General features: G+C 37.7%; 1 protein-coding gene across 1 annotated transcript in view; it reads right to left on the bottom strand.

Moving 5' to 3' along the window:
• Positions 1 to 21,161, bottom strand: part of DAPK1 (death associated protein kinase 1) — an 89,359-nt gene that overhangs the window by 26,533 nt on the left and 41,665 nt on the right. Inside the window, exons 4-16 of the mRNA XM_027634788.1 lie at positions 12,556 to 12,694; positions 10,568 to 10,697; positions 10,238 to 10,286; positions 10,068 to 10,094; positions 9,492 to 9,644; positions 9,299 to 9,344; positions 7,581 to 7,670; positions 7,077 to 7,169; positions 5,378 to 5,497; positions 4,175 to 4,273; positions 3,290 to 3,388; positions 2,039 to 2,137; positions 552 to 749 (exon numbers count right to left, since the gene is read on the bottom strand). Coding sequence (XP_027490589.1) covers positions 552 to 749; positions 2,039 to 2,137; positions 3,290 to 3,388; positions 4,175 to 4,273; positions 5,378 to 5,497; positions 7,077 to 7,169; positions 7,581 to 7,670; positions 9,299 to 9,344; positions 9,492 to 9,644; positions 10,068 to 10,094; positions 10,238 to 10,286; positions 10,568 to 10,697; positions 12,556 to 12,694 — 1,342 coding nt within the window. The remainder of the gene's footprint in view (positions 1 to 551; positions 750 to 2,038; positions 2,138 to 3,289; positions 3,389 to 4,174; positions 4,274 to 5,377; positions 5,498 to 7,076; positions 7,170 to 7,580; positions 7,671 to 9,298; positions 9,345 to 9,491; positions 9,645 to 10,067; positions 10,095 to 10,237; positions 10,287 to 10,567; positions 10,698 to 12,555; positions 12,695 to 21,161) is intronic.

The raw sequence follows: 21,161 nt of genomic DNA, 5'->3' as shown, positions 1-21,161 counted from the left end.
GTCCTCCATGGGCTGCAGTGGCACAGCTGCTCCACCATGCTCTGCACCACGGGCTGCAGGGGCCTCAGCTCTGGTGCCTGGAGCACCTCCTGCCCCTCCTTCTGCACTGACCTTGGTGTCCACCTTGTTGTTCACATGTTCTCACTCTGCTCTTCCCTGGCTGGAATTCTTTCTGCTCAACAACCTTCTGTTCTTAAATATGTTATCACAGAGGCGTTACTATTACTCCTGATTGGCTCGGCCTTGGCCAGCAGCAGGAAGCCCATCCTGGAGCCAGCTGGCATTGGCTCCACAGGACAGGGGAAGCTTTTAGCAGCACTCCTGTAGCCTCTCCACTACCAAAACCCAGCTACAGGAACCCACTACAATCTGCAAAAACCCAAGTACAGAAAAATTATCAGTGGACAACCTTAAAGACTATTGCAGCCATCAACAGTCTCTGTGTGAACTGCTAAGAAAGTTCGCATCACAGAAACAGTGCTGACTGGCAGCACTCGAAGCAATTCCAAGATATGTCTCTGTGACACTTGTGACCTCTTAACGTAACTAACCTTGTCTGTAGCATGAAGGTCAGCCCTGTGTTCTGCCAAGCATTCCACAATATCATGGTAACCCCTAGCAGAGGCTGTCAAGAGTGCAGTCTCCCCTTCTTTGTTTTTAATGTTCACATTGCAACCTGCTTCACAGAGTGCTTTGGCAACAGAATAGTAGCCGTGCCAAGCAGCACAATGCAGTGGGGTTTCTTCTTCCTGCCAACATGGAAAATTAAAAAAAAACCAGAGCTGAACCAAATATGAGGGAGAACAATTCCCAGCTTTAAAATGCAGAAAGATGACATAAAAAAAAGACAGTCTGCTAAGTAAGCCCTATAAAAAGATCTTGTAATTTCTAATGCTGACATTCTCAAAGCAAGAATAACTTCAGCTGACATACCAAGTGATTATGATACCTTCCACGTCAGCGAACCTACTTTAAATGTATCCATGCTCCTGAAGCTAACTGTCTTGGTTTCTCACTTGAAAACAGATCCTAATTCACAAGCAGCTTCTACATCCTGTGTGTTGAGAGACTAATCCAGTGTTTAAAACAGATGGATCACTAAGGAGATGCAAATCCCACTAGACTTGCAGTTTGAGGCAGATCACCCTGCTTACCGGAGTTTTTGCTCGAACCCAGGAAACTTCAAAACATTCACCTTCAATCTCATTGTACATCAGAACAGCTAGGTGGAACACCATTAAGAAACTCAAATGCTTCACAAAAATTTGCTAAAAGTAGCCCACTGAAAAGCAGGGAGGACTAAAACCCACCAAAGAAGTAACTGGATCAAATTCTAAGAAGTGGGATCTCCTTTCTGTACCTGGCAAATATCAATAAAGAGACAACTGATGTTGATAATAGCAGAGGACTTTGACTGTACTCAAAGTTTCTGTAAAAATCTGAGCATAAAGAAATAGACAAAGAGTATGTCCTGTGATTCTTTTGCCTAGGGCTGCTTGAAAAATATAAAGGTAGTCCTAGTGGATGTAGCACTTGGGAAGGCTTAAAATCTGGGTCACAGTTAAGTTTGGGTCAAATAGATTTTTTTTTTTCTATTAAGCCTCCTCCTTCTTGTTTTTTTGACAACAGTTCAGAGCTTTAAAGAAACTCTCCCAAGCCCTCCACTCATTTTCAAAAATGAGCTTGACACTGCAGAAAAATCCCATGGCAGCTAAAACTAAGCAGAAATCAAGGCGAAAACTAATAAAAATCTTTAGCTGAACTGACAGAGCACACACCACTATCCATTCCTTTGCAGTGCTGAGTTTCTCTATCTTTAAGTTTTCGTTTTTGAGAGAACCTATGTTTCATAACAGCGTCAGGTTCTTGCAGGTTTTTTGCATAGTCTTCATCTATTAAGAGCTATCAAAACCTCCATAATTCTGTTGTTTTTTTTCAAATGCAAACATGCCAGAGGCTACAAGGCAAGACTTAAAGTTTTGACCACTCATACAAAGCCTTATTTGTTGAAAAAACCCAGACAGTGTTCATGACTCACCTTGTCTTGAAAGTTTGGATTGGATCCAATGCTACAGAGAAATTGAACCACATCCACGTGCCCATACCGAGCTGCAACATGGAGAGCGGTCTCCCCAGACTGCAATTACAGAACACGCCAGTGTAATTTCATATGTCACCCCTGGATATACACTGCCTGTACACCATGTACAACCTCAGTGCCTGTGTGCTGCATGGGATACTCCGCCCTTTCTACAACCCAGATGCGCAGCTCTGGTCAGCAAGAGCTTACAAACCAGTTGTACATGATACACCACCACCTGACAAGCAGTTATTTCTTCAGAGGCTTTCTTTTTTCAGAACTTATTTTCCTACGTTATTAGTTCCAAATCACAGTCACAATGGGATTTCTGAGCAATATGAGGAGGAAGCTGTGTGTACAATTGGTGTTGAAACAGATGTCCTATTTCTATTCATACTCTTTCCATATGCACCTCCACCCCCTCCTGCATATTCAAATGTAAGGAACTGGCCTAACACATCTTTGTACATCCTGGTGCATTTTGGTCATTATGCCTAATTATTTACAACACTTTTTTGAAATTATATGAAAAAGAAATGGTATTTTTATTCAGAGAGTAACCTCTTTTGTTGTAGCCCTATCAGGAGTCAAACACCAACTTTCCTAATGTACCTTGCCTTGCACTAGTTTCCTCAACAAAGCAAACTGTTTCACAAGTCTAAATGCTTCTGTACTGGAGCTTTGGCTAGTATAAAAACACTGCTATGGTACAAGACTAACAGCAACTAGTTTCTAGGGCAAATGTTGCTCAAATAACACTGTTGACGACAAGGTAAGTGCTCATCAGCTATAAATTGTTAGGCTTCCTTATACTCAACTTAATAACAGTCAAATTTACTTGTCAGACAAAAGTGATTTTCAATCAAAAGGAATGAAAAACAGAATCACGATTTCACCCTGAGTTCCAATAAGAAATCTAGTCTTCAAGTGAAAATTAATTTAGATTTGTACTTCCCCACCTACCCACCATGTACTCACCATATTTAACATGCACGCTTGGTTAACATTTGTCAGGAAAATAATCAGTACATCCAGCTCCTGTAAAGCTCTGTTATCACAGCCCTCTGTGTCAGCTCAGAAAACCACACTCAAAAAGCCAGTCAAATTCTTGGAATTATGGCCCAGTTGAAAATCATTCCAACCCCTCTCTTTGCTAAGATAAAGTTATAGAAAAGGGCTCTCTGCATGAAAAGGGAGCTATTTTCTTACCTTATCCTTAACATCCAAAGGACATTCATTATCATTGAGAAACTTCAGTGTTTCTACATGACCATGTCGAGAAGCCCAATAGATTGCATTAGATCCAGCCTGCCAAAAATATATGATTTCAAAAGTTATTGATGAATTTAGAATCCTAATTCTAGAGGTTCAGCTGAGGTATACATGCACTTAGATGTACACAGATACACTGAAAAGCTATTCAAGCTTATATGAACACATTCACTTCTGAAAAAAATTTCAAATTGATTCAACAACCCCACATACCAACAGTGACAACAAAAACCTCTATGTAAGGATGATTAATAGGATTACTAACTGTTTGCAAGGATAATCCTCTTCTCCCTTGTTAGGGAGTTTTTTAGAACTAACAGTCATGAGATAAAAACCTTTCTTCTGCTTACTTTGCCATCTACTAGATGGAGAAGTAGACAGTTCTTCAAGTTTGCTCTAAATGAAAACCAGGCTGTTAAAGCACATTTGGAAAAAAAAGCTTGTTGCAAAGCATATCCTCCATCAAATATGAGTTTTAGTTGCGATATTCCCCATGGCTAAAGTGTGTACTTATCATTTCATACTAAATAAAGTTTACACTTGTGTTTTAGGGCAATCACTAATTCGAACTAATTGAGGCAGTTTTGTAAGCATGAACTACACTTTAAGACTAGTATTCTTTGAATTACTTCAGCTAATAAAGTTATCAAAATCAGAGGATATGCACTCATAACAAATGACATTACTGAAGATTTGTCTTTAAGTTTTTGCTGTGGAAGACAGAAAACAGGATCTACAGCTGATCTACAGTCTGAACTACTTGTCTCCTGCTAACTGTACTGAAAACCTTATAAAGAACAGTTGACAAAGCAGAACTCCAACCTTATCTTGAACATCAATACGAGATCCACGCTTTAAAAGCAACTGAAGCATCTGAATGTTTCCACAGCCGGCAGCAATCAGTAGTGGAGGTGTTCCATGCTAACAACAAAATACAAGCAAGAATGATATAACTAACTTTTGAAGGATTAAGGAAAGAGTGGAAGAGAAGGCAGGCATTGAATGTTATCTCTGGATTTCCACTTTCAAATTACGTCTTTGGGAAATACTGTATGAAAATAATTTATTCCTTTATTAAAAAAAATATTGCACAGCAATTTTCCATATTTTTGAGATGAATTCACACTAAATGATGTACCACACACTAAATGTATGCTTTTCAAATTAGGAATATTAATGTTAAGCTCTCATTAGACTAGTTCAGCAAGAACATTTCCCTTTGCAATTTCTTTGTAGCTACTACACCACCTCAAAGCCACCAGCAACATCTAGGAAAGTTAAATGGGACTGCACCATTAAAATAAAAACCACAGTGATTTCTTAAATGGTTCAAGACCTCAACACAGTAAAATAACAGACATTTTACTTTTATATTGCTCTTCATGAATATTTCTCAAAGTACTTTGTAACGAAGGTCAGTGTAACCATTCAAAAAAAGTGAAAATTAGGGCAGAGATGATTTATCCAAGGTTCAACAGCAGAACAAGCACGTGAAATTTGGTCTCTTGGCCTCAGCTCCAAGAGTCCCATTACTGCAGCAGCAGCGCACTGAAATACCACAGTGGGCAAGCAATTTCTTTACTGAAAATGAACACTACCATCTAACATTAGGTTCACTTAACCTTTTTTTGCAGTTTGGAACTTCTGTTTCTAGCAACACTTTGCAAAATCAGTTTTGGCAGTCTGGTTATTCCTATATATTCTGCCATCTTCATCTGCTACAAGAAACAACAACTGCAAAAAAAAGCAAAGCTGATATCTGATTTACTACAGTTCTTGACAACAGACTTGAGTAAAACCTTTCAAAGGCCTAGGCAAAAAATTCTATTTTGGGCTCCATTTTAATGTAGCTTAAGAAGATTGAACACAAAACACAATAAAATTTCTCCTAAAAAAAAGGCAGAATTATTTCCCATCCCCTTGTCTTTTCAGTTCAGGTGTTACATTTCTATTTTACAACCACGTTGCTCTATCCAACAGGGTTATAGCTAGTCCCCCACGCACCTCAACACAGACCCACACTACCTTGTTGGGTTGATTGACATCGTAATTTGTCAGAGATCCCAGAAGGTGCTGCAATCCAGGTACATTGTCATCATTGATGGCATGAATAATAGCTTTCATCACAAAAGAATCTTCTTCATCCTTGCAATTAAATGAGAAAGAAGAAAAATTTTTAGCTTCAAGAAAAAAATCTCTACCTCAACAGTTGCCAAGACGTCTAAAAAAATTAAAACCTAAAATTTTCAAAGTATTTTTTTATAAAAGAGTGCTTCAGCTGCAAGCTGTAATCCTTCATGAAACATATGGCTAACGTGTATGTATGTTATTCGAAAACCCACACCAAAAACCCCCACACTTTTTCTAGTACAATTTGCTTCCCTCTTCTTCACATAAATCCCCATTACTCACGGAGATTCCAAATAGGTTCTTTTATTAGGTGTATTCTTTTTTTCCTCCTAGGACTTTCAATAGATAGAATACTTGCGTGACAGGAAACTAATTCAATGCATATACGTGAACACTCAAAAAACCAAGAGGTACACAAATACCAACTGAAGTATCAGGTTTTGTGCCATCCACGAATACGACACAAGAGAGGTACTCTGGACCAAACTTTCATCTATTCAAATGGATCAGTTAAAAATCTAGAATGTAGATACCTCTGCAGGTATAACTTTATTTTTCTCCTATACACTAAAAGAACTAAAATTCACAGAGCCCATTATTTGGTTTGGTCTTACCTCCTCTCTCCTGAGGTTTCAGATTTTTTTAGGACACTTAACATTAGGCTACAATCCTTTCTGCTGGAACACAGGAGTGAAATGCTGATCCAGTGTTAAAAGACATACAGATAGCTGAGGTGGGGGAGAGGGTAGGGAAGGGAGGGCAAGAAGATAGAATAAAGAGCACAGAAGCAGAAAGAGAAGGAAAAGTGGACACATGAACACCAAGTTGCACGGAAGGGGCATGGGGAAGATAATATGCATAAAAAGGGCTCTGCAGAATTTTTGAAGTTTGATCCTGTCAATGCACAGAAAAGATGATATTACCCAGATCTAAACATATTGACACACATTCTTTTCTGATTACAGGAAATTTATGAAGTGTGTATTAGAACTTGTGAAGTAAGCTAAAAAGAATGCTTTTGGATTTACAAGCATTTGCAATTGCAAAACATACAGCAGTTGCTCTTAACTACTCAACACTAGTAGTCACATATAATCCCAGAAACTGAATACTGGCCAACTTTAAAATTTCCTCCTTAAATAACTGCTTGTTGTGATACTGCTGTCTACCAATCACTGGATTCAAGAGGGACTCGATGATTTTGAGTATTCAGTTAAAAAAAGAAAAAAGAAAAATAAGGAATATTATTTTACTGTACACAATGAGTACAGTAAAATTCAAATGCCACTTTTTCACATTACAGTTGCTACAGTACAAAAAATCCTCCTGAATCAAATTTCAAAACCAAGACAGATGAATTTCTGACACTAGTTATCAGTCTCAGCATGGTAATTAATAAGGTAAATTTCAAGGTTTGTGCCATGCAGAAAATCATACTATGGATAAATGACCTCTGTAGCCTTAAAACCGATTTCTTCCTACATATGAAATTAATTAATTGTGTACATTTTCAATAGCCCAATATTTCTATTAATTGGAAACTTGTAAATTTCATCTGCAGTAAAACATTCTAAACATTTAAGAACACACTTACCAGAGTATCATCACTTCTAGCAACACTCATGTTACTTCTGGACAAAAAAGATCTCGATAATCTTTGGCACAAGGATATTAAGCGCACTGATTGCTTTGTAAAAACAATAAGAAAAAAGCCATATGTAAAAAAATTGAATCAGATACTTGTGATAAGATGCTATTGCAGACATTTTAAAGGACTTAGCAAAACAAACTGAAGTTTGACTTTAATGCCCCCATCTGCTTTGTATATTGCATTTGAAACTTCAACTTCTTTTGGCATTTATAATCCAAACAGAAGCACAAAACAAACAATCCACACACAAGCATTTGTATGCAGATCATTTACAAAGAAGTCTTCTCTCATACCACCATGCTCAAACAGTTAATTTATTCCAAATGACAGAGGAATGTGCTTCCTCTTTCTTCTTCTCCACTCTTACATGCACTGATGTTTCCCTGGAGCAGGCAATGCTACTGCATTTGTATGTGCAACATGTTGATGCATTATTGAATGACTTACTTTCCATTTTCGTCGTGCTGCAAACTTTTTGAACTTCTCCATATTCACTGCAGAAGCTTTTCTGCTAAGTGCTTGCTGGGTGTCTTTAGGCTACAAGCAAAAGAAAAAAGCTATTACAAAATATCCCATAATTTCTGTATGTAAGACTCTGTCCTTCAGTGATGGTTTCCACTCATAGTATAATAGTATCCTAATCATACTATAATAATAAAGTAATTGTAAGCACATAATTTTAACATCCACGGTATAACGTGGCATACAGATGGAATTTTCTGAGAAAATACCCTAAAGGAAACCCAGACCTAAGAATATTCTATGCAATACAAAACACAAACGTGTTTTTTTCATTTTAAATACAACAAAAAACCACTCATCAGAACATTCAGCTTTGTCCTTCACTTCCCTCTCTGATGGAGGCATTTGATTTCTAAGATAAATCTTGTCTTCTGGGCAGGTTTCCCGGCTGATTTAAAATGCAGTCAAACTTTGTTACAGTCTGGATGCTGCTGAACACCCCCCTACCCAGTAAAAAAAAAAAACAAAACAAAACAACACCACATCACACCTACCAATGCAGCAAGCTCTAAGGCTGCATCCTTTAAACTTTCTCATGGCTAATACTAACAACTAGTATTGATCAGTGGAGCATATGAAATTTTCAATTTTATGACCCCATATTTGACGTCATTTTTACGGAGAAATCATGGGTTGGGATGGACCTTAAAGATCATCTAGTTTTAACCGCCATGGAAATATAGGTAAAGATAGTGATGGGAAAGGGGAAAAGAGGATAAGACCAGTGGGGTGTGAGTAGAATGCCTGGAAAGTTAAGATATAAAGCAAAGTAACAGGGTACAAAACAACCTGTCTCTTTGCAGCAGTGTAGGCCTTAGTCCCTGAGAGACAAACCTGGACAATTCCTGCTGCAGTGGTTTAAAATATCATTTCAACACGTTCAACACATTTCAACTATTTAAGATTACCTAAGCAAAAATTCAGCAGAGTGTACTGTTTGGCATACTGATGCAGAAATGTCTGCTCTAGGATGTTGTACTGTGAACTGGAGTAGCTGTGACACAGATAAATATTCTGCTAACTGGTTCTCTAGGAAGTGGAATAGAGTCAAATACCCACTGTGCATCTCCAAGACCTGGGAAATCAATGGCACTGAAGGGGTTTACTAGTCACAATCAGAGTGGGATATGGAATTAAAAAAATTAACTGCCAGGTATTACTATACGCATCAAAAAGGATGATAGGTGCCATTTTCTCCCTCTCAGCCCAGTAGCACCACAACCGCTTGCTAGAAACCAAATACTGAAGAAGTGGGCCACCAACTGCTTTCTTCAGTCTAAAAGGGAAGGACAAGAGAGAGATTGTTCTTTTTTCCTTAATCTAAATAAGGGGTTTAGAAGATAAAAAATTAGAGGAAATTGGCCTGGATTCAGAGAATGTATCTTTGTCAATGCAATGTCCTCTGAAAGTTAGCTTCTTTGCCTTAGCATGTTTTTAAACTCAGTGGTGGACTACTTCCCTATTGCTAACTTACACAGAGCATATATTAATGAAGCCCACATTCTGCATGTGTTAGATTTCATATAGACAGCTTTCCAAAACAGTAAGTTATATTAAACAATTACGCCAATCTTCCTTGTTAAGGAACTTGAAAAGTGAATGCATAGTATGAAATGACAACAGAGAATGAATTACATGCTAACCTTGATCCAAGGATGCAGCAAACTGTCTTGAATAGTCATTCTCTTCCTTTAAGACAATAAAAGACAGAACTGTTCAGACAGTAAAAAATATATACTGCCTTATGTTCATTAAACTAACATCTCAAAATATCATGTAATTTGAAATACTAGATACAGATGCTGCAAAAGTGCATACACATGTAAAACAACTCACTTTGGATCCTTGACTAGAAGTCTTCGTATGAAATCTTTAGCTAGGGCACTGGTATTACTGAAGAATTCTTCTTCAAATTCATAATTCACAGCAGACACATTTGCTAATGTTTCCTGTTTGGTTTCTCCAAGAAATGGAGATGCACCGCTTAGACTGCAAGAAAGGCAGAACATTTCTCTCATTACATATTGTATCATTGCTGCTTCAACCCTCTGAGAACAAATAACAGCACAAAGTGAACATTTCTATTTTCTGCTTTAAGGCTGCAAATGTGCTTTCAGGAAGATGTGATCTAGCAGGGTAAAAAGCTTTGCTGTAATTTCAAAGAATACCAGTCAAGATAAAGATGTAGGACAGTCACCTACAGATTTGAAGAGTTTCCAATGCTATCTCAAGGCTGATCAACGGCAATTCTTTCAATAATTACACTATAGGTTTTGTTATCATACAACTTGAATCAGAATGTGCAATCAAAATGGCTTGACTTGCACAGAAACCACCAAAAACCCAGATGACAGAAGCAGAATTAAAAAACAACAGCATTTGCAAGAACCACCCATAGATTTTGGTACTTACAGAATATAAGTTATTACACCAATGCTCCTGGATTGAAGGAAAAACAAATAAAAAAAGGATGTGGGAGAGGAGAGAGAAATAGATGAAAAGAGAGAGAGGAGAGAAAAAAAAAGGTTAGAACATAAGAATAACCATAAGAGATTTATTTCAGGTAAGGTCCAATAACTTACCACATATCTGCTTCAAGACCAAGAGGTTCATAATTTACTATTTCAGGAGCTAAAGGAAAAAGCAGGAAGATCAGTACCTAGCCAAAGAACAGATCTAGGTCTGACTCTGAGCCTATCTATGTCACAGGTAATAAGCTAAGATGCTAACAGATGAACACCTTAATGCAAGTCTAACTTGAAACTGAATGCTGCAAATTCCTTATTTAAATTTCAAAATGTCATGAATTACACACAAATTACATAATCTGTAAATCAGTAAACCAAGCTAAGCCACAAATTCTGCTTCAGAGACTGAGAAAAAATAGTTTGAAGAAAAAACAGTTTTCTCACCAACAAACTCTGGTGTTCCGAAGATATTTTTGAATTCATTTCCAAAGTCAATTTTGTGGGCTAAGCCAAAGTCAATAATCTTGATTCGAGGCTTTGGTACATTCCTGTCCAACAACATTATATTTTCAGGCTTTGAGAAGGAGGAAGGGGGAAAGAAAGAGAGATTACACATAGGTATCAGTACTTGTCAGCACTGAACACTTCTCTTTACCTCCTTTAGACCCTCAGAAAAATCCTGTCTTTTCCTATTATGATCTAACTTATGCTAAAAATTAACTACTGTAAAATAGGGCTTCATGTTGATACTGAAGTGCTATGATTTCCACAGAGCCATGACTTTACTTCTTGTACATACCACAGTTGCAGTTTTCATGTGGACTGACCCTAAATGAAACACTACCTTCAGTAAAGACCACAGCCCCTCCCTACAGCCATTCTAGCAGTGTTGGGAGCTTGCAAGAAACAAAGACCTAGTTACCGGGCTAGGTTTATATTAGTCCCCGAAAGAGTTTTCTTTCACACCACATAAGCAATCAGGCAGGTACATCTTATTGCCTTTGGATCTCCCAGGGAAACTTTTGGAGTGGTCTGGCTCAACATACTTTCAAAAAAGGAAAAAGAGCAGGATATCCTGTCTTTTCTACTTTTCTACCTTATTTTGAAATATGGACTTTAGATCACTTTACACCAAAACCAGAACAAAAAAGATAAAATGTCAAGATTATCAGCAACACAGCCTGCTTCTACACTGCATCACTTTAACTACCATACAGAACGAGCTACTAAATCTCCATATCCTGTCATGTCCATAAGATGGTGTGCTCTGAAGAGGTCCTGGAGCTACATCCATTCTGTTCACGTTGTTAAGGACTTCTGAAGTCATTAAGGACAGCTCTTCTTCGTCACTCTTCTTTTGCCTCTCTGTCCCAAACACAGGAGCAGATATGTGCAAATGCAATTTTCTTCATTTCCTCCATGCATTTCTATTGCATACTTTTATTGTTCTGCACATTTTAATTTTTGCTGCCTCTTTTAATTTACAAATTTTTGGTATCCAGTGTAAGGATGATTTGTTTTATTACAAACATCTTGGCAAAATTTCACATTTCACATCGTAAGAAATATATTCCTTACTAGCTTTACAATTCTTTTCTCTTGCTGACTGTCAAACAAAGACCAAATATATTACTGAGGTAATGTAGAGGAAACTGGAAAAGTTGTGCTTACCCTGAAATCCATTCCTTTCCCTACCTCACCCCCAAAACACTGCAAACCCTTTCAGAACTACACTGCAATGTAATATCATGACTCCTTTTCCTCTTACAGATATAACTGCCAATTTCAGCAGACTTCATGGGAAGTTTAGTTCCCTACCTCTGAAAGAGATCTTACGGAGGGAAAGATTCTGAAACATTAAAAAGCAGTAGCTGAGTTTAGATACAAAAAGCTCTGCTTTCATTACCAAAAAGGATGCATTTAAACAGCTTTTCTGAAAACAAACATTAAAGCCCTAAAAGGAAAAAAACAGAAGAGGAAATTATCTGCTGTCTTCTCCGCAAAAATCTTTGTTCTTAACTATGTACATTTTCAATGTAGTGTCTATAAATAATATTCATGTGAACGTGTTCACGTGAACAGCAAACAAAAAACCCCAAAACCATCAGTTAAAAAAGTCATCCTGTTCAGAATGTTTCATCCAAAAAAAAAAAAAAAAATCATAGTTCTCATTTTTATTTCAGGTTTGTTTTCTCAGAATAGTTTAATTTCGTCAGAAGTCACCATTTCCCCTGAAGAATCTTACATTAAAAACAGACAGGAACTATTTACAGTTCAGTAACTTCTTTCCAATGGCTCTGTCTACATAAAAACAAAGCTAGCAAAACAAAGCTAGCCCAAGATCTGCATGATGGCTGATTTGTGGCTAGTATTACAAAGGATTTTAACGGATGTTGCTTACAACTGTTGAAGTTTTTATCAATTCAACACACCTTAAGATCGAAGTGGGCGATTTGCAGAGAGTGGAGATACTGAACGCCATTAAGTATCTGTTTGAGAAATTCTGTGGCTTCTTCCTCCGTGAGAGATTCTTTCTCAGCTAAGAAGTCGAAGAGCTCTCCCCCTGCAACCCTTGGAGAGCAGAAGCAGAGTTATTGACAAGCTTGTTTTAACTAACAGGTTCCTTTTAGCATAGCTGTTCTCAAACCATCCTTGAAAAAGGATCCATATACTTTAAAAGCTGTCAATACCAGAAAAGATGATGAAAATTACTTAATCCAATACCCAAAATAGTTAGTAACTCCCCTTCCTCTCCCTGAAAAGAATACATTAAAAAGAGTTTTATTTTCAGACAAAAAAAGTTTAAAAAACACAAACAAACACGGTTGACAGTATTTAAATTTAAATTAAGTAAACCCCTCCTCTCTGTATGCACATTTAAAAGAATAAAATCAAATGAAGTAAGTATACTCAAAACATACTAATGTAGTGGGACATTACCTAGAAAATAAAACATGAATTAGCTCATATCAGTAAAACATCAGATTTCCACACCCTCATTCAAAAATACAAAATTTAAAGCTTACTTTGAAATAATTACTGGCAGCTGTTCTACTATTCAGTTTCTAAACTCCTCAAAGCATTTAAATCTTTGAAAATAAATTCTATTCTTTCAAAATATATTCTATTCTTTGAAGTAGTGTATACATTCAGTACCTATGCTGTATTACCACAGCTTTTACAAGGAAAAGTCCTTAAGACTATTTCCAGCACATGTTCTAGCTGCACAGACAGAAAGAAAAGAGGTAAGAGAGGGTACAGAAGCACATCTAGATTTTGCATGTGAAAGAGAGACGAACAAACTGAAGATGACCCTCTTCTCAGCTCAGACAAGCAGCTGTTGACTCACTCAACAGCATAAGAGATACTGAAGTGATAGAAAACAGGAAGTACACTTATTCTTAAATAACAGACAATAACCCTGTTTAAGGACATATAAGGAGACGACTTCCCACTGTGGGAAACTGTTTTCCCCATCTATAAAAGCAGAATTATTCCCTAGAAATGTCTTAGAGACTGTAAAGATGGTTATAATACCCCCTATATTTTGCATTGTATTGATATTAAAACAAATTCAGAAAGTGCACCCTAACTGATATTGCTTTTCTCTGAGGAAAAAATTATTTATTCACAATTTAAAGCTCTGATTATGAAACATTATGGCATTCACATGTGACAACAGCTAAACAGCTGGGGCAGATTTCTGGAAATATATTTGACTTCTTTATCATGTCTACTTTTTAAGAGACTTAATCTGCATTATTGTAATGCAAATTGCATAAAAAGTGCATTTTAATGAGTTCTTGGAGCTGTCATTGAACTGCCTAGACAATAATGAGAGTATTGTTTTGGATATTATTTGTGTTGTAGTATTTTCTGCATGAAAGCAATTATTGAAATGAAGTGCCATTAAAATATAAGAATTATAGACTGGAAAGATGAGAGGTCATTTCAATAATTTTTTTCTTGTTGCAGAGACATTAAAATGGAATTCCTAATGATTAAATACAACTTGTTATTTTAGAGAGGCTGGTCAGAAGCATCTTACAAACAGACACGCATATTCTCTCATTCTTTGCTTCTGACTGAAAACAATAAGAAAATATTTTCAGGCTAAGGCCTGTATCTCTGCAGCACTTTGTGATGATGAACACAGCTCTGGGTGGTGACACAGTGCTGGCATTTCTCTTCCTTTCCAATTATTGGACTAAAGGACTTACGCATCATGTGAAACTTCCTTCCACATATTTACAAGTGGATGCTTGCTGCAGTTGCCAGGAGGATGTAAACTGGAGCACAGTTTACAGTTTACTGGAGCTCCCCATGCCACATGGAGCTGGCAGACTCACTGTGGCTACTGCCCCAGCCGCGGGCATCAGCATCTTTATGCACTCAGCATGGTTTGGCACTGAGCTAGACACCACAGTCTGGGAAACCAGCAAAGCTGGATCCTCAGCCGAGGAAAAACCTCGGAAACTGCACCAAAAGACTGTATCCAGATTACTTTTCATGTAGATTGCCCACCCAGTTAAACAGCAAAAGTGCCTAAAACAGCTGATGCCTAAAGCCTTCATCAGCCATCACAGATAAGAGAAGTACTCAGGACAGGCATTTGCAGCAATGCCAACTCGAAGCACCTTGCTGTCCACTCCGCAGTCTCAAACAGACTGTGACAGTGTCACATAGGTATTGACATGTTTTATGGCTGGTCAAGATTGCTCTTACTCCTGTTGGCATTTTAATGTAGTCTGTGAAACTTATTAGTCACCTCTGAACATTAGCGCTGATTACACACATTCCTTTTAGACCCCAAGAGAAAGATATAATTCCCAAGGTTTATATCTTTTCAAGATAGCTAGTAAAAGAAACTTAACTGCATTTATGCAAAATGGAAAGAGCCTCTTCATCTTCAGCTTCTTCTCATCTGCAATTATTCTGATTTGTGCAATTTCATACCCTAAAAGTTTGCACGACATTACAAGTTTGATGTACATGCATTTTTACACTTATCAAAGACATGACATTTGTGAAGTTAATTGCATCAGATCACATATAGCTTTTCTTCAGCACTGCTGAATATTATCCTTTTGTCTTTGCCACAGGTTAGTTGTTATGACATTTCTTTAATGGTTATATCATAAGCCTTATAATAGCATGAAATAAAATGTTATTTGTATTTCATAGGTAATATACCTACTGCTTGCAAATCTTGAAGCTGGGGTCAAGGAAGCTAAAAGGCCTGAAATGTTGTTTCTTGTTGCTGGTTTTTTTTTTCTTTTTTAAACTGGAAGTTCATTAGCAAAAGCAGTAGATTTTTCTGAAATATTGTGTGCTTCTTTTGTTGCCTAAGTACTGCCTCCCTAAGTGACTTGGCAGCCCTTGCTTAATGAGTAGATGAGTGAGGAGGGACTGCCTGTAAGCATTCAAAACTTTGTTCCAGTACCTCTGGTCTGGAACTTTGGTGTGCTCTTTCATGTTACACATCTTGCCCTTAATGTCTCAGTTGAGATTCTATGCAGGCTGACCTCAGAGAGTGGGCCACTGTGAATTCTCCTGCTGGTAACTCCTGCATTGGGGTGGGGGGCAAGTTCAGTAACCCATGTCCTCCCTCTGGGTGCTGCCATTGCTGGCAATTATAGTGCACATCTAGCTCTGCCTGCTGCTTACTTTTACTGGTAGGGACATACGGCATAAGAGAAAAGGGTTTCTATAGCAATGATGACTAAAATGTTAAACCAGCATGCACAAGCAGCTTCACCTGGAAGCTCAGAAAAGCCTGGCTTCCCTGAAAGGTCCCTCTGCTCCAGGTAACCTCCCTTTCTCACCATGTTGGGGCTGCAACCCACATCCCCATGGGAGATCAGTAATGGGTTGTGTTTCTTAGCTTGCTCATCAGGAGACTGCTTATTCCCTACCCTTTTGCTGACTCTGGTAGGTCTGATATTAAGCTGTGCTATCACAGGTATACAGAAAACCATAGTATCACTGCAAGGCAAATACTTCAAGCGAGTCACAGAGTGTTAATACAGGTCCACACTCCATATATGTTATAACTTTAATTTCCAGAATTAATTCATGGAATTACAGTGTTCTCAGATATATCAACAGAGCCTGGTTTTAGAGATTTCCTAATCAGATTATATATCCAGAATAACTAAATGATCTTGACTGGATTTCCAGATATTGCAGATCAAGAAATGGGTTATAAGAATCCAGTAAAGACACTGGCTATGTAAGTTATTGCAGCCTTCACAAACCTCCTAAAATGCTGTTGAATTTTCCAGTCTAGTCCTGTGCCTCAGCCAGGTCAACACAGTCCCATAATATACAAACTCTGCACATTTTATTAACCTATAGTCACCTTCAGAAGAGGAGTCAGAAGCCAAGCAGAGAGTCCCATTCCACCACTGTACCTGTGTATATCCCATCTCACACACAGAAGCAGTGTTAATCTAAAGAAGGTGGTAGAGACAACAGCTCCTTTCATGGATCTTTCTGAATGTCATCTTCTCCCAAGAAGTACACTGTTTCCACCTCCATTACAACGGAGTCTTCTTTCTAAGTTAGCTTTGGGGTTGCAGGTGCACAAACACCTTGCTGAAATCTGACTGAAAGCAGACCAAACCACAAGTTTTCTGAGCCACAGAAACTTGTTCCCAGCCTGCCCTTGGGGCTCTACAGAAGGGCACATGCAGCCAGCATCTTAAAGACTGTTGCCCCAACCACTGGCTGGATAAAGATGGCTTCCTAAAGGGAGCAGAGGCAAGAGGTTCACCAAGCACTGCAGCTTCGTCCTGTAGAGCACTTTGGAGTATCTGTACCTGGTATCCTCTGAAAGCACAGAGCTCCTCACTGTTCAATTTCTCTGTCTGCTGGTAGGAATTACCACATAGTTTCCCAATCTCTTCTTCTATGCCCTAAGGTGACGGACAACAACCTATACTCCTTCAGACTAACACAGAAGCTTGATTACAAGTCAAGTCACAGCTAAATTCCTTTATGGCTGTATCTGTTCACCTTCACGTACTGTTTTCCTTTAAAATGTTACTTTTTTAACGTTTCCTTCTATTTACATTTAAATTAAGTAATAATTTTGCAGTCATAATAGGTTGTTCAAATATCTTGCTCAATAAAATATGAATTTATGCTTTATGACAGTCACATCTTAATCCTAAAGGACGTTACATTATTGACCAAGTTGTAACAGAGAAAGTCATAAGGGCTGAGTAAATCTATTTTCATGTTTGTAACATGACTACCTCTTATATTGTTTTCAAGTAGCAGAGCACATGTTTTTAGAAATATTTTGTATAAACATTTTCACTAAGAGCAAAGCTGGTATGCGTTGTTTCACTTGTACTTCTAGGCAGAAGTGATAGTTTTCCTGAAAAGAGACAAGTAAATGAAAGCTTTTGGTCAACTACATTCTTTTTTATAAAATGCAATAGTGGTAAAAGCATTTCCCAGCCTTCCCAAAAGGAAGGCTGACAGATGTGATTGCAACTCAGATATCTCCCTCTGGGAAAGAAAATACATCACACCTGTGGAAAAAGGATTTCTGGACAGTGCTTTTGCAAGCTGCCAGGTTTTCCTAACTACGAAACAGAACTGATCACCAGATCTCAGAGGAAGTCATTACGGAAACCGGCTCAGGGAACTTAGAAACAATTAACCTTCAAAGTTAGCATGGTCACCTCGTAATGACTCGGTCATATGCTATGATCACATTGCTTTAATGTAATAGCACCTTAATTATAATTAATGATTATCTAAGGATTTCTAATGAATTTAAAAATCCACAAACAAGCCCCAAAACCTAGACCCAAACCCCTTGAAGAAACATTTATCTTGCTTAGATTTCAAAACAACATAAACTAAGTTAAAGAAGAATTCCATCAGTTCTCCCCTCAAGATGTGCTCAGTTTGTGGCAGAGTCACACCAGCTCTAGTGTCTTTCTTTTCAGCCCTGTCAAGCTTTTGTTCTTATCTTTCTACACATCCCCTGTGCATCTGTCTGTGGGCCTGGAATTGGGATTTTGAAATCTAACGGTGGCACAAGATCTACAGATTAGTGTCACAGTTTGCTAATCTGCTGATACATCCCAGAAAGCAGCAAATATTTAATCCCCTTCTCAAATTTCAGTGCAAAGCCACTCGAAAACAACTGTCTTATTTACTTACAGGTAAAATTAACAAAAATCTCAGAGCTATTTCTATCAAAAGACAACTGAAAATTAAAGAAAAACTGTGAAGATTTCAATCTTCTGTGGAAAACAAGCTATTACTGTTTTCCAGAGTGTAAGTGTATCAGGTTAAATTAACACCCCAATAAGATAGAAGAGGAATTCAGAGTTCATCATTATTTGCTTTTATTTACTCTTCAATGAGAAACTCATAATTTTGTCATAATTTTTATACAGGGATCTATGATTGTCTCCTTGCACTGTTCCGTTTTGGCTATTATTATGAAGGTACCAATGAAGTGGAAACACTCTCTGAGACACTGGGATGCACAGGACTAAGTTTTATAGAAAGTTTTTAAATAAAGCATAAATCCCAGTATTTAATGCATAATCACTTGTACGTTAACGTTATTCCTCTCTTTCTGAGCTAATGTTTTCAAAGCTTTCTATTTTTTTTTAATTTTAAAACCAGATACTCATCACTCAGAACCACGCTGCAAGAGCCAATCACCTTGAATTAAGATTTCAAATTCAGAAACGAAGGTATGTTGTTTGCAGAGAAAAATATAAATACCTAACTCCATCCACAGCTTCCAAGTGAAAGGAGTCAGCTATTGCTATCAACCCATTTTAAAAGGTGAGAACAGCTGTATTGCTTTTGCACATTCTAAGGAATTACTATATAATTTAGGATGAAAGAATTTTTTCTTTGTGTTGCACCAAGAAACTATAAAGAAGGCTCTACAAAGCACCACCAACTGAGTATATTTTGCAGGTCTGCAGTCTAAATAAAGACATAATAAAGTGCAAGGGAACGCAAAATTAAAGAGAGAAATTATGCATCCCAGGCCGGCAAAAGGGGAGCCAAGTAGGTGCAAAACATGTTTAAGGAAAGAAAATAATTATCACTGTGCAGAGATATCTGTGTTTTCTAGTCTGCGAAGACTGATAAAATGATGGTTTCAGCAGAGCTCACCAGAAATAGCTTAGTATTGCTAACATATAACAGACTCTAATTACTGCAGCTGGATAGAAAAAAGTACTACTAATTCATTTATTTGTGTGACAAAACAAAAAAAAAGAAAACTATTAAGATTTTAAGTTAGATGATGAAAAGACATTGTCTTCCAGCTTGTATGTAATATGTGTAACATTCCTTTCAAGATGATGAAATAGTCCATTGAGTGGGAATTTCAAAGGTTATTTCTAAATCACAGGAGACACCTGTTACTAAGACCCAGAAGTTTGAAAACATCCCTGACTACTCTAAATATAACGAAAGACTACAGTAAAGCAAGGCTCTTAAAGGATATCTCATCCTTGTTTGTGACCGCTGAATATTTTAAGTAAGGATTTGATTTTAAAAGTTTCAGGAATTAAATGGTCCACAGAATTTGGGGTTTTTTTGGTAAATCAGTTTCCCGACATAAGGTAGTTGAAAGAAAAACCTTCAAACACCTATGTGGATATAGGTATACATATTTTGATATGTAGCTCTGCTTTGCATTCAGTGTTGTGAGGACCTACCTTGCCACTGCAATAATTCAGTAACTGCCCACATATTTCTGCATGGTAAATCATGACCTGGAATACAATCACAGAATAGCCTGGGTTGGAAGGGACCTTAAAGATCATCTAGTTCCAAACTCCCTGCCACAGGTAGGAACACCTTCCACTAGACCAGGCTGCTCAAAGCCCTATCCAGCTTGGCCTTGAACACTTCCAGGGATGGGGAATCCACAGCTTCTCTGGGCAACCTGTTCCAGTGCCTCACCACCCTCAATGTAAAGTATTTCTTCCTATTATCCAATCTGAATCTACCCTCTTTCACTTTGAAGCCATTCGCCCTGGTCCAGTCAGTTGCCCACCTCTGAGAAACAGCTGATTAATAAGGCAGAAAAATGTTTAGAAGGTTGTTTGCAATACAGCAAACCTCTTGCTAAAGTAGGAAATTAAAATAAATAGTGAATAGCCCACAGACCCTGTTGCCCTGGGACTGTGCATGTTGACATCTGGCAACAAAAGGGCAGTCTCAGTAGCTCAGTTATACAAAATGGTGTCTTTATGTGGTATACTGGCTCAATATGGTAGTCAGAAAGGAAATATATTTCCCAGGAAATATATGATGTTCTAATTAGAAGGGGAAAGGGATACTTAGGATGGATTCTGAAAATGGCAAAACAGGTTATATAATGAGCTTTCAGCTTTATTTCTGTTCGTACAAAATTCTTCCTTAAGAAAAAAGACTGTCAAGAGGGTAGATCCCTAAGCAAAATATGAATTTAGAACATTAGAGAAAAGAGATTACATATTTAAGTGTCTAAGCCTAAGATTAGAATGACAGTCTTGTCTTTTCAATAGCTTTACATAATATCACAGTGATTTTGAGAGATATAAAACTTTGTAGCAATTAGTATATTCAGTTTACAAAGGGTTTGCTAACCTCATCTTTTCCTCTTCAACTGTCTAAACAAACAAATGCATTACCTTTGTGAAATCCAAAATAGCACTTCTTCAACTTGAAAGACTCACAAAGCAGTTTGGAAAAGTGGAAAAAAAATCTCCAACTGAAACAATACAGGGATTTTTAACTAGGCAAAATGATTAGTTAAATTTTAATGTAAATAGTTTGCTGACCTTCATGGCATCAAGCTTATGAAATACTAACACAGATTGTCAGAAGCGACATCTTCTTCTATTTAATAGGCAGTAGTGGGTATACACTGACACACAGAGCAACCTTGCTGCCAAAAGAGCTCCTATTCCATGTACAAAGCGGGGAGGGTGCAACAGTCCCATCACTCCTACCACTGTCCACAATTACCAGTATTCCTCATGGCTTTCAAGTACAGACA

Source organism: Corapipo altera, unplaced genomic scaffold (genome assembly GCF_003945725.1).
Source record: "Corapipo altera isolate COAL_440 unplaced genomic scaffold, ASM394572v1 61411, whole genome shotgun sequence".
Classification (NCBI taxonomy): Eukaryota; Metazoa; Chordata; class Aves; order Passeriformes; family Pipridae; genus Corapipo; species Corapipo altera.
The sequence above is the reverse complement of the archived record's forward strand: the minus strand, read 5'-3'. Positions and strand labels throughout refer to the sequence as shown.